General features: G+C 36.0%; 1 protein-coding gene across 1 annotated transcript in view; it reads right to left on the reverse strand.

Moving 5' to 3' along the window:
* Positions 1–13,577, reverse strand: part of BANP (BTG3 associated nuclear protein) — a gene marked incomplete at its 5' end in the record, with an annotated part of 116,310 nt that extends 102,733 nt beyond the window's left edge. Inside the window, 2 exons of the mRNA XM_009697246.1 lie at positions 12,515–12,690; positions 13,455–13,577. Of these exons, the coding sequence (XP_009695548.1) occupies positions 12,515–12,690; positions 13,455–13,577 (299 nt within the window). The remainder of the gene's footprint in view (positions 1–12,514; positions 12,691–13,454) is intronic.
* Between the last annotated feature and the right edge of the window lie 269 nt (positions 13,578–13,846).

Here is a 13,846-nt window from a genome sequence, read left to right on the forward strand (position 1 = left end):
GAAAAAAGGTTTTTTGATTTCTGTCCCAGCCTCTCAGTTTGGCGGGAAAAACACTATTCGTTGCAAGAGGAATACTAAGCCCTAGCTTGAAATTAATCTTTGTAGACAATGCCAAAAGTCAGTGGATTCAAGACTAATCAGAAACAAGAGCAGAGCTCATAAGGATGACCAGTCCCTACTGAAGTGGAAGATGCAACACAGGACCTAGGATGAGACTCATTCCAGATTAAAAAAAAATTTCCAGTACAAATCTCGACAATGCTAATAGGAACTGGATAGAACAACATTCCAGTACTATTGCCATGTGCACTGACACAGACCATTTGGATTTGATTTCTATGTTTGCTCAACTTTGTGGAGTAAAACAAAGCTTTCAGACTTGGGAGTCACTCAGCCCTTCCATACTACAGCTTTATAGTGCTTCTCTGTTTTACACACCTTCAGAATGGCAAAAACGTGAACAAGTCATTCAATTACATGATTTATCTTTCATTAAATGCCTTTAGAGTAGAGTCTCATGGTATACACAAAGTCACAAACTCCTGGTTTCCATAACCCTTCTAGTCACAAAATCAGGTGACGAGTTCAGACAGATGAGCATATCCTTTTCACATTGAACAGGACCCCTGAGCAAGCAGCATCTTTATTTCCAACTACTGGCACAGGTTAAGCAGCCTGCATTTTACTGGACTACAAGCCACAAGTATGCAATAAAATATAACATAAAAGCAACTCAAACGCTAAAAAAGACTTTTCCAACATGACCTTTGGGTTGAGTCATACCACATGTCAGATGCAAGTTTATTACACTGAATAATGACAGTACGAAGCAAACATTAGATTATGCAATACTGATACATCATTATAAACCTCAGATTATCAACTAAAATAGTTTCTAAGGAAAAATATTTATTGCTGATGTATGTAGCAGCTAGTCCCTCAAACTTTTTTCTCTTGAAATCAGAACTTAATGCTCTGTTCTGAATATACTCTCATACATTTGCAATTTTTTTTATACACATTTTATTTGAACCTTACTTTTTATCCTGAACTATGTAACAGGGCACACTAGCTGGTTTTTTCTGCTCACAGCACCAGGTGCCATCTGAAAAATATGGTGGTTCAGATTAATTATAACTTGTTTTGAATGCCACTCTGTCTGGCCTCACCACAGGCCTGGTTAACATTATCAGGGAAAACAACAGTCTGTTCCTGAAGATAAATTGACTGTTTTATAAAAATTTGGGCAGAGCTGGCAAAGCAAAAGCATCTCTGGATAAACGTGTAAGTTCTTCAAAGAAATTCTAGGAAGCCTGAGTAAATGATTTTACATCCCATCAAAATCTTACTTCCTTACCAGTTCACAGAATTACTATTAGATATAAAAGTTATTACTACTTACGGAACTCCTTTCACCTACAGTCTTGTTTAACAAATGCAATCAATCTACATGAACCAAAGAGGTTTTCAATTTGCAAAATAATTTTTTCTTTTTCCTTTTTTTTTTTTTTTGTACTGGCACAGAGTCCAGAACATACTGTTTTTACCACATGCGACTGTTCTTTTATTGCCAACAGCCTGGAAAAAAGACATTATCTTGTTATTCTGACCTATGAACACTAGCCCCACATTAAATTACCTCTTGCATTTTCCTCCTGCTCTAAAAGGAAATTTGCTTTAAAATCATTTTGCATTAAGCGGAACTCGCACGACTAAAGTTAACCACGACTCTACTGTCTCACCGCAGCTACTTGAGGGCAGAAAAGTTGAACTATTCCTTATCATATATAAAAATAATTCCTACCAGCCTGCCAACACATGTGGTAGTTTGCACAGAGCAAATACGATGAGACTGGTACACCCAAAAAAATGGTGAAAAGAGGAAGTACAGTGCCAGTTACGAGGGAGGCAGAACTGCTCTGAACAAGGGGAGTGGTATGGGAGAAGACAGACTGAATAAAGAAAGAGAAAAAAAAAGACTGGGAGTTTGATGGAAGCTCTCTCTGAACAACTAAGTACATAAATACTATTGATTAAAGTTGCATAATTTGAAGCTCCTGGCACTCAAACATCCTTTTATGCTTACGGAATGGTTCTTTTCATGTATTATCAGGCATTATACATAGTATTTAGATAGAATCTAGATGAGTCAGGTTATTTAGTACACACATTGTAAGAGTCAGATACCAAGTCAGGACTCCACTAGGCACTGTACAATCATACACAGCTTCCTCTATTCCTTAATGACTACCAAAACACAAATAACGTGAAGAGGAAGAATATAGTGAAAGAACACACTTTTCTTAAAAATAATGAAGCTTAAATGCACACACTCATCTGTACTCACTTAATCACACCTTTATCTTGTTTTGCCCTAAAGTATTTTTCTTTTGTTAATGGCCTTGCTGCATTTTGAGTGCTATGTGGAAAGGTACTTCCTTGTGTTTCTTTATGACAAATATTATACCAGAGAAATGGCTCTTGATCATTTCCACTTCCACTGTTAAAAGTCCTGACATTTTTATCTGATTTCCTCTCTGTACTCAGAAGCTCATTTCGATGACAGACAAATTCCTAGTTCCTCTTCAATGTTTTTTTAAGATCAGAAAATTTGCTTTTATCTCCATTCTACTGAATCCAGAACTGGTTTGCTTTTCAACACTGTTTTCAAATCTTTTTTACTGTATTAAGTCCATTTCTTTTATCTCACAACACAGTTGACCATTCTTCTGTTTCGGGAGGGACGTGCGAGAACCGAGAGGCGGCTGGGGCTGCTATGCAAACAAGCATTTCTATGGAAACAGGACGAGGCAGCTTTAAGGTTAGTATCAAGAAAGCTTATGTCAAGAGAACAAAAACCAGACAAGAGTTGCTGTGGCTTTCAGACTCACTCTCAACATGTGTATGTGTTTTCCCGCCCAGGGAGATGACAGACACTTAACTGTTACTCATGTTTTTCCATTGGGATACACTCCCCTATAGTTTGACACGTGAGCATTAGCAATCAGACTAGAAGCAAAGCTAGGCTCTGCTCTCTCACTACGTGCTGTCAGTCACTCCTTTGAAACAAGGAAAAACTAGAGGAAACACCTGCCCACAAACATTTGAATTAACATGTTCCATTCTTCCGAGTAGTTGTGTTTATTTTACTAACAAGGCTGGGTGCAAATCTGGCATTTGCAGCAGAGAAAAACGACTGGTAGCTACAGTACAAAGGCAGAATGACGAATCAACCTTAAAAAAAAACAGATTCTAACCTACAAAAATAAATACCCATTTCTAGAGAAATGAAGTAATATTTTGGCTGATGTGTAGAAGATTCAGCATCAATTAGCCCAAGCCCTTTGCCCCTGCAAGAGTTCACAGGGGTAGCTATTAACTGAGAGAGACTACAGAGCACTGACTTTATTAACTAAGAATCATCAAATAAAAGGAACAGAGTGACAATGAGGCTATATGTTAACCTACAACTCTAGCAACATGATTTAAAGCTTGTGCTAAAAGAAAGGTTAAAGAACTAGCTTTAAACCTATGTTCACCAAAACCTCCTCCCACCGCAAAAAGCAGTTAAGACGCTGGGAGTTCTGGCAAAAAGAAGCGTACAACACACACACCCCTCCGTGAACATCAGAAACCCTGGCCACAGAACTGGAGTTTTTCGCCTGACAAATCTCATTGGGGAAAAAAGGTTTCATTTCCATGTAAATATAAAAGAAAGATAGCCAGAAGAATGCCATGCTCCAGGTATAATCTTCTGTACGGCACAAAGGATTTGGCTAATGGAGACAGAGTTCCAGTTAACTTCTAAGCCCCGGTGGTTAGAGGACCAGCGCACTATACGAGATACTCTGAAAATATATCCCGCACCCTCCTGTGCTTATGGTTTTTCAGCTGACAGACAACACACAGCACGAAACACATACGGGCAGGCAGTACCAAGGCATGTTTGTCTCAGCAAATACTATGGTCTGCACAGAAGTCCCAGCATAACATCAGTGAGATTACTTGTTAAAAATAAGGCCTCAGTTTTAGTACATGGTTAAATCCATGAGGGAAAGGGGAGATTCACTTACTTTATGGCTCATGGAAGGTCAGGGAATTTATTCAAAAGAAGGAGAAAACGAGGACTATGCAATCATCTGTAATTCAAAACAATCAGCTAAAAAAAAAAATCCAGACAAAATTGAGAAAATTAAAGTGTGTGGACTTAGAGGGCTTTTTAAACCCTTAGAAAATATGTTTCCATTCATTTCTAATTTGGATTTTGCCTACCTTCTGGTTTATTGCCTCTCTGTTATATTTAACTTTACACAGTGGACCAGACAGTTAATTCCAAACACCACTGTGACAGATACCTGGAAGAAACCATTGTTAATTTGTTTGCTCCCAAAAATTCAAAAAAGAAAAAAAAACCCAAAGCAATTCAATTTCTATAGTTTTCTTTGGCTTTAACAAGTCACTGAAGCTCTTCAAGTCACATCAGTGTCTTCACATCAGCTACATATAATATTGTTTCAAAGTACAAAAAGTTTGCTATTTAAAAGTTTACTATTTAAAAGTTTATTCTTGCTGTCTCTATCTGGTCATAAGGAGCTTGGCAGGAAAAGCAAAGTGCTGTAAATGATCATATAACATGTGAGACCTGATCTTACAGTGAACTGGAAAATCCTGTGGACAGGTAAGTCTGGACCACATAGAAATAGCTGCTTGGATTCACATTTGGAAAGCAAATTCTGAGCACTATTTAATACTACTATTGTAAAATTACTATTTCAGATGCAAAGCTGAAGAGATAAGTGACTAAACAATTTTCTTTGGAAAAATATTATTCATCCTTTAATTAGCACACTACGTAGACCAGTTTTCCCCTTCTCAAAAAATATGCATGTTTACATTTCTAATCCTGTATTTTTCAGTGTCTTAAAAATGCAGTAAAAGGAATGCAGGGAAAGTAGATGATACAAAACTATCACGTATGGTGCCAAACATCATATGTCAGAGTATCAAGTGTAAAGTTCACCGAACAATTTCTAAATCAATGGATCTTGCCATGTTATTTATATCTCTTAAAAACAGCTTTCATGGAGCTCTGTTCAAGAGCATTTCACATACTTGGACAATACTAAAGACAGCGTGTTTCTTTCTTAGCAATTTCAAAGTCTTGGCTTTGGCATAGACACTTTTAAAAATATCTGCTTTTAAAGCAGCATAGTAATGCTGAATGGGACATTCTTACACCACAAAGATGAGAGGTCCCGCTTTTTTTTCTTTCCATATTAAAAATAGGACAGTAACTCTATTGTGAAAGATTTAAAAGAACAACATAATGTGCATGAATGTTTTAGGAACAGATGCTTCTCTTGTTTGTACAGGAAGTCACAAATTAAATATTTTAAATGTTATCATGTACTAAATATGTGTAAGAACAGTATTACTGTAATATTCCTTACATCCTGAAGCCGCTGTATCTTGAAAGCAATACCCAGTATTAAGCAAAATAATGCTCTCATCATATCTCCTAGAAAAGTGTGCAAGTACAGAATAATCACAGTGCCTTTAGATACCTTATTCTTTAGTTGAACAGTAAGCACTCAACATTTGAGCTTTGTTGAGCTAATTTGAAGCAGCTGCTTAAGTTAATATCTTTTCTGTACATAAGCTGCATTAAAAGAAGCAAATTCCGTTCTTACCAATATTCTAATGTGACATTTTGAAGAGCAAGTTCTTGTAAAGTTTTTCAAAATAAAGTTCAACACCTTCAGAGGAAACACAAAACTGTCTGATCACAGCAAAACTAACTGATCAAAAAATTTAGTAAATATATTTGGATGTTATCTATTCTGTGCTTTCTGTTGTTCGTAGACATTTCTTGGTAAAACAGTACTTAATGTGAAATTCTGAAACTGCTATATAGTGCAAGCTCCAGATTTATCAGAAAAAGTTCTTTATGAACTAAGTGTGATCTTTTATACATGAATTCCAAGTAGTTTACCCAACAAAGAAGAAATCAGAAGCAAGCACCAGCTGCACTTTTTGACTGTTTCCTATAAATCCAAGAGTGTAACACTCTTAAATCAGAATCAAGTGTTGTGGAAGGTATTACGTAAGTACAGAACATATTATCCTTACCCACAAATTTTACAATCCAAGAATAAGGCAGGAGACAGTCAGTAGATTACAGAGAGGCAGGCAGGTGACAACACACACTGAGATGGTAGGTATCACCAAAAGCAAGAGTATCTTAAAGATACTATCTTAAAAGAAAGGTATCTTAACTACAGCTAAATTTTATGTAAGCACCATGAAAAAATACAATTTTATGAGCAAGTATTACAGACAGTGATGTACGTATCATTATGAGGATGTCCTCCCAAGGAAGTAGAAGAAAGCATAAAAGTCTCTGTGAAAACATTACAAGCAAGAAAACCTGTCATCTATGGCCGAGGAAGTCAGAGCAACTGAACAGTGACTGGGAGATGGCAAAGGTCTTACTTCATAATGAGGGTGCCATGAAAAAAAGATGCAAGGAGAAGATGACAGGGCTAAAATGACCAGTTTCAAAAACCGTATTTGTAACAGCTTTCTGAATGTAAGGCCAGAGAGGAAGCCTTACAGCAAGTAAGACAGGAGGTAACTGGAGCCTGGACAAAAGAGTGTTATTTTCATCTCCGATGTTATCTATTAAGAACATAAAAGGCTGCTTTTAGGGCATCAGTCATTTGAAAGTCTACTCACCATTCTCACCAAAACTTATTTGTTCATAGTTACTGCAACTTGCTTTTCTTTGTCTAATGCTAAAACTCTGAAGTTAAAAAGTTTAGACAAGTATATTTGAGAATGTCAGAATATTTTCTAACAGATTTGTGGTGAGCATGAAAGTGCATACAGTTGCCAGGTTATAGCTTAGTCAATTGAAAACCAACACTTGAGAGGATTACAGCCACATACCAGTACGAGAGAATTCATTAAACTCAGAAAACAATATAGGTACTTAATATCAAAGGTTTAAAACTTCTGTAATTTAAAACTAGTGTGGATCTAATGTTCTTCACAGTATTACTTTTTGCAGTGGAAAGCAAAATCCAAAAGAACACAACAATGTTAGGATGAAACTTGTCGTGAACAGAGACTATATGTGAGGCCTTACTTACCACGTAATTCACTAGTACCAGTATCTTCAGAGATATGAAGGCCTAAAGAATCAATTTGCAAATTAAGTTCTGTGCAAGAAGGACATTAAATATCAGCTGTAGCATTTTAGGTTGGTGAAATCCAATTCAGAGCCTACAGACCTTTATAAATGTACAAGAATTCTGGAAAGCACAGAAAAATAGTCTCCTCAAAATAACTTAACAATCTTAACTTTTCCTTTGGTTACCACCCTGGAAGTGCAAGTAGTACAATATCTGAAAACTGAAGACGAAAACAGAATAGTGCCATCACTTCATTTAGCACAAAAACTCCCATGCAACTATTAAAAAAAAAAACAATCTTCAGCATGTTTAGTATATAAAACTTAACGGCTCTCCCACTCCAAAACCACATCAGTGAAATTAATGAAATCTCTTCCTGGGCTATCTTTGCTTTGCATAACACAGTGAACTGTACAAAGTTAGACAGTGCCCACAACATTTAAGCCACACAATTCTGCAGAGCTTCAATACACCTGAGAGAAATTATCAACTCCATTTCAATCACAGCTGAACAGACGGATAAAAGTCCCTGCATTATAAACCATTTAACACACATAGCAACTAAATCCTTACAAACACAAATGGACAAACAAGTTTTTGGTAACAGTTCCTCAAGATCTACAACACTTCATTAAAATAAATAACAGGCACATAGACACCAGGCTGAAATGATCATGGTTAAAAAATGTTCTTTGTTAATCAATTGCTCATCATTTTAAAGCCTAATTAGAAAGTTCAAGACAGAAAAAAGTACAACTTTGTTTAAACTGAGAATATGCTGTACTCCAAAACTTACAGTAAGAACATATTCATGTCAGAATTAACTGGACTTTTAGAAGAGGAAAACACATCTATCAATTGTTGACATTTACTTTAAACACTTCTTAGTGATAAATGTTTGTTTCTTATTCCATTAAATGAGAAAGATGTGTAATCCATGCTAGGGGAAAACTGTTAAAAAAAAAAAAAAAGGACAACAAACAAGGAAAGTTCCCTATATTTTTAAACACAGGTTTCCACAGATTAAAGAAAAAGCATATAGTGCCTTAGGATAACACAGCAAAAACATTAATTTTCATTATATTTACATTGTTTTCATCTACCAAAACCTTTCCGAAAACCAGTCTCTACCCAAATTCTTAGTCACACAGTAAAATGTTTTGTTTATAAGTTTGACAGGTCATGCTGTAACTCATGTTTGGTGGTTTCTTTCATCTAGGAAACATTTCTGGTAAAACAGACATGCTCAGAGAATAACTACTACACAAAAGACTCCTAAAAACATGGGAACAGCTGGGTACTTCAAATTTCTAAAAGCTACACTTCAGAAAGAAATAATTTCTATGAAAACACAAAGGTATACCTCAGAGAAAATAAAGGTTAACCAGATTTGAGATTATTTAGTTAAGTGCCCTGTGGATAAGGACAGTTTCACAACTGTCAGAGGAGCTCACCAAAAGCTCTTCCAAATCAGAACTTCTTAGCTAAGATTATAACTAAGATAATTATACAACAAAAAGATCTCTGGTTTGAAACAATGACTCTTAGTTAAAGTGAGGACCTTTTTAAACATCATTAAATGTGCTGCGTCAAAAATACCAGGAGGGGATTTTTTCCTAAATCAGAAAAATAAAGAGAAAAGAGATGGGTGATGATTAAGTCAATTAGCCTCGCAGACAGCACTTTACAAGTAACATTTTAGCATTGCTCAAGCAGTTTAAATTTCCAGAATAGAGCAGCTTGGACACAGTTTGGTTTGGTAGGTTGTACGCTTGCTGTTTTAAGACCTTTCTGCTTTTTCACTTCTACTCAAATGTGAGTTCATTACCGGGTCACACCTCGGCTTTTTTATTCAGTACCTTGTTTCAGTATGGTAAAAAAAGGTTTATATTTTTTACTTTGGATTTAAATGAAGGCTCCGTTTCAGATCTCCAGAAACTGAAGATTCAAAGTTAATCAGTTTTAAGTTGATGTCCCTTCTCCATTTAAACTCCGAAAGGATCAGTGGCATTCAATTCTTTCAAACAGTGTTTCTGGAAGAAGATATCTTCTTAAAAGAGAAGTTTGGTAAAACAGAGTTTTGAGCTTTGAATTTAGTATTAGATTATCCTCCCATTTACAGAAAAGTAATTTTACTTCTAAAGCACGTGGTTATAAACTTACACTACTGTTTATACATCCATACCAACTGCTCTTCTCTAATATCCCCAGAAGATCCACTAGGGCTGCAACAAAGTTAAAGCAGAAAAAACACACTCCAATATACGCATTCAAAACAACAGCAGACTAACCACTTTCGACAGTTATTAATATCTATGGGGTAAAATTACAAGTTAAATGAAAAAACATTATTTCTTAGTTGGCTGAATAAGGACACACTTGATATTTTCTATGCCAAAAATATGACATTAATAAAAATAGTAAGTCACTAGTTAGCCTTCTAATTTGATTTTACACTGATTCAATACTGAACAATTCTATTCTTGCTGAGTTTTATCTTCACTTGTGCATGATTACTTCATGAACACCACTTTTACAACTGCAGTCCACTGAATAAACCAGGTGTTGATATTTCTACTATCATCCCCACACGAAAGGACATTAATTATTTCAAAGTGAAATTTGGAAAAACAAAATCATAAAATTTCACAAAAATTAGACATTCAGTATCTCTAGGTGCTTTCAGTTCATAAATACTACATCTTAAAATCTTTGCAGACCATTAACTGCATCTGTAAAATGGGTAGGCATTTTCAGTTTTATGAAAAGCAAAAGAAAGAAGAAAGTAACTCTTGCTCAATGAAGAGAGAGAACATGCCTTACTGCACATGCAAAAAAAGTAATATACAACGGAAGATTGAGTAAATTCAGTGTTCAGTCGGGGAAAAAAAAAACAACACGAACACACACACTATTCTAGACCATTACTGGAACTAGGAACTGGCCTCCATGCTTCTCTAATTATTTTTCAGGAATAGAAAGGCAGTAACACTACTATTTTTTAAACTACCATATGTGATTAAATGCTCTTTGAAAACAGCCAGCAGAGAGGAAACAATGCCTTTATATAAATCTATTAACTAAATTCTGAAAATATCCACAGGTCTACGCCATATCAGCTAAAGTCAGCTAAAGCCCAACTATAAACACAGTTTAGTTTTGCTTTCCAGACACAAGAGGATAGATGGGAGTCATACTGAAAACCTGTTGTTTAGTCTCAGTCCCTAAGGGCTGAAGTACACTATTCTCAGCCTCTCATATTTTACAATCAATCAAGATTCCTTTGAGCAACTCAAAGTCACTGGAAATTCTTTCACAGACGATGAAAGCAAGCTGACGGGTGCTGTAACCTTTGCATTTTACTGCTGAAGAAAACACATCTGCACAACACATCTATTATTCTTCATCACTTCCTTTATTAATAATTTAATTTCTGTGACATACTGCAGGCTAGTTCGCTTAGCATTCCTCCTGTGCAAGCAGTTCTCTCTCATCTTCACGAGGGCAAGAAGAGGTAGGTGTGGGGCATTACTAATCTGATTCTCAAAGCATTCATCAGTCTCAGAGAGATTTTTAATGGATGAGTGTTCTAAAGGTCTGAAAACAATCAGATCTGAAGACGTTAATGGATTAGCTGTTTCTTCAAAATTTCCATATACAACAATGGCATAAAAGGCCAACATCACATTTGTCTGTGCAAATCTATGCCAAAACACCAAGTCAAAAAGGGCATTAAACAACAAATACCCTCCTAATGTTAGAAACTTGGTTCCTGGCATAGCTGACAGAGCTATATGAAATATTAACGGAATCCACAAAGAGTACGTTTTATATGTATTTTCACACTGAAAGACCAGTACTATCTGCAATCCGATCACTGTCTGAGAGGAACACCTCAGACAATCTCAGTCTCCTTTCACACTCTCCATTGACCCAAAATGAAACAACCTTTGGAAGCAACTCTGTCTCACAACATACAAACAGGATAGAACGTAAAAGCTCTTTCTAATATACGTATGTTATATGAATATCCATAAAAGTTGAAGAATGCTAGGTTCAGACACCTCAGAACAACATTTTCAGAAACAATCTTAGGTGCATGAGACTTTCAGTAGACTGACTCCTGAAGTTTTCTAAGCATCAAATTTTTAAAGCATCTCATTGAATTGTTAGTTCTGAAACCTTTGATTGCCCTCTTAAAGACTCAGTTTCAGGTTACCTTGAATTATTCCTTACCACTAATTGTATCCTAACCTGTTCACAACCAACATGTTTTTATCAATGGCTAGAGATCATGCAGAAGAAACTGACTCACTCCTAAATTAGAGTTCTTCTGTTTCAATGTTAGAGATCAAAACCACAACACATTTACCTCTTAAGTACAAAGGTCACCTCCTAAGTGCATTCTGCTGCAGTAATTTCCTGAAGTAACTTATTCTTCGCTGGTACATGAATGTAAACATGAACTACCACATCCAGAACACTTAAGTAAATATTCAATAAGTATGTTTCCTAAAGTAATTAGCAAAATTATTAAATTGAAGTCTAGAATTCAAATTACACCTGCATTAAAAAAATTGACTGATACTTTCAAACTAATCATAAAACGCAATTTACCATATGTTGTTTTCACCTAAAACTCAGTGTCCCTTATATCGTCTTGTTTGTGATTAAAATCCAGCAACTAACATTCAGTTCAGTATTTCCAACATAAAATACAGTATCTTCATAAGTCTAACCTAAAATTCTTAGATTTCACTACATTTGATTTCTGTGTCCAAGACCTAAAGAATTTTCAGAAAAATCTGGCACTACATACTATCCTGTTAACGTTGTTTTTTATATTAATTTCCTTATAAAAATTGTTTACAGTTGCTAAAATAACTATTCTACATTCATAAGAATTACACAAGTGGACTGTCATAGTAAGTTACAGGAGGAGATGGACTAGTAGATTTTGTTTCCCAGAGAAGGCACTCATTTTCCAGAAACAATATTTCAGTTTTGTGATAGGAAATCCTGCAGGTTGCACGTGTTAATTTAAAGGGTTTAAAATATAGAGCTACACTGCTATAGTGGGGCATACTTTTTAAATTTTACAATTAATTTTAAGTAGCTGTTCTGCTTGCAAAACTAGTAAAAATGAAAAACCAAACAAACAATTCATTCAGATTCATTCACTCCTATCTGATGCTTGCTGTACTGCCTAACAATTCAAGGTTGGACCCATGACATGATCTCTGAAGCTTTCAGTTGAATCTTAGTTCATTCCCCCACCACATTTACTTTGCTCAAGCAGCCTTATAGTCAGATCAGCATACCTTCAGAGTTCAGCGTAATAAGAGTGACATTGTTCCCAATACTTTGGCTTCCTAATTGTCCGCTGTTGGAAACTGAGTCACTGGCCTCAGAGCCACTCTCTCCGTCTTCATTGTGACTGTCGTCATGCCCTGGAACTTTCACCACTATGGTGTTCTGCCTACGTCCAGGAACAGCACTATGGAAAAGAAAAGTACATAACTTTGCGAAAAGACAATCCTTGATCAGGAATAGCATCAGTATAACGGAATTAAAAGCACTAAGTGACAAAATTAAGTGTATTATAAAAGCATACTCCTTTAAACAAGCCTACTCCTGTTTATAACTCAGAGCTATCCAGCAAAATAAAATGGAAGGAAAATAGTGGAAGAAATAAAAAATTTTAGAAGCACACTGTCTAAATCTTCACCAATGGAAAAGTCTAGGCCCAGTGTGCAAAACAAAAAAAAATTTAAATAATTTATAAAAACATTATTTAAGAACATTTTCTACCCAGAATCTCCAGTTCCACTTAATTTAAGAATTTGTACTATGTAAAGTAAATTTAACAAGCCTTCGTGGGCCACTGCATATTCCTTCTTCAGTTGGTTAAATACAGGACCTTGGCATGTTACCAACTGATCGTGCATCCATGCAAAAAACACACAGATATGGGCACTCTTTCTTTCAACTGTCAGCTGTCAACTAACATTGAACTAATCCCAGATCCTCCAAGATGTTCTCTCCTCATCAAGAGTGAAGCATTGCTTGTACCTTTACTGCTCATACGAGGTTTCCCTAGGCCGAACTGTCAGCCTGAAAATACTGAACTACCAGTTCAATGTTTTCCCCCCACTATTACCTAGAACATTCCTCATTTTGCACTTCAAATTGCTGCAGAGACTGATACTGATCCACCAAAGGAGAGAACGAAGGGGGAGGGTTCCCGTAACTGCTACTAACTTGCTAAGGATATTTTCCAGAGAATCCGCTGCTCTGCTCAGTGGCTCTTCCTGCCCAACCATCTTGGCTACAATTGAATTCTGCCGGTCGTTGTTCAGTATTACTGTGGTCTGAGGGACAACACTACAAGACAAAAATCAAAGAGGAAAATGGAATGTAAAGGAGCAAACCTTATAAATAATGCATTAACACAGTCTTAGAGTTTAAACAGTCTACTTAAAAACAGAGACTGCCTCTAAGCCTTGCTCTTTCTCCCCACGTTGCGGTTATGTATCAAATGCTAAAGCTGGTAATCCATCGCATTTGACATCTGTACCATTTCAAGTACTTATATTTTTTCAGAGGACAGATGGCTTCAATGGAATTATATAAAAGTTCATGACCCCTGGCAA

The sequence above is a fragment of the Cariama cristata genome, unplaced genomic scaffold (assembly GCF_000690535.1).
Source record: "Cariama cristata isolate BGI_N322 unplaced genomic scaffold, ASM69053v1 scaffold1373, whole genome shotgun sequence".
In the NCBI taxonomy this organism is placed as follows: Eukaryota; Metazoa; Chordata; class Aves; order Cariamiformes; family Cariamidae; genus Cariama; species Cariama cristata.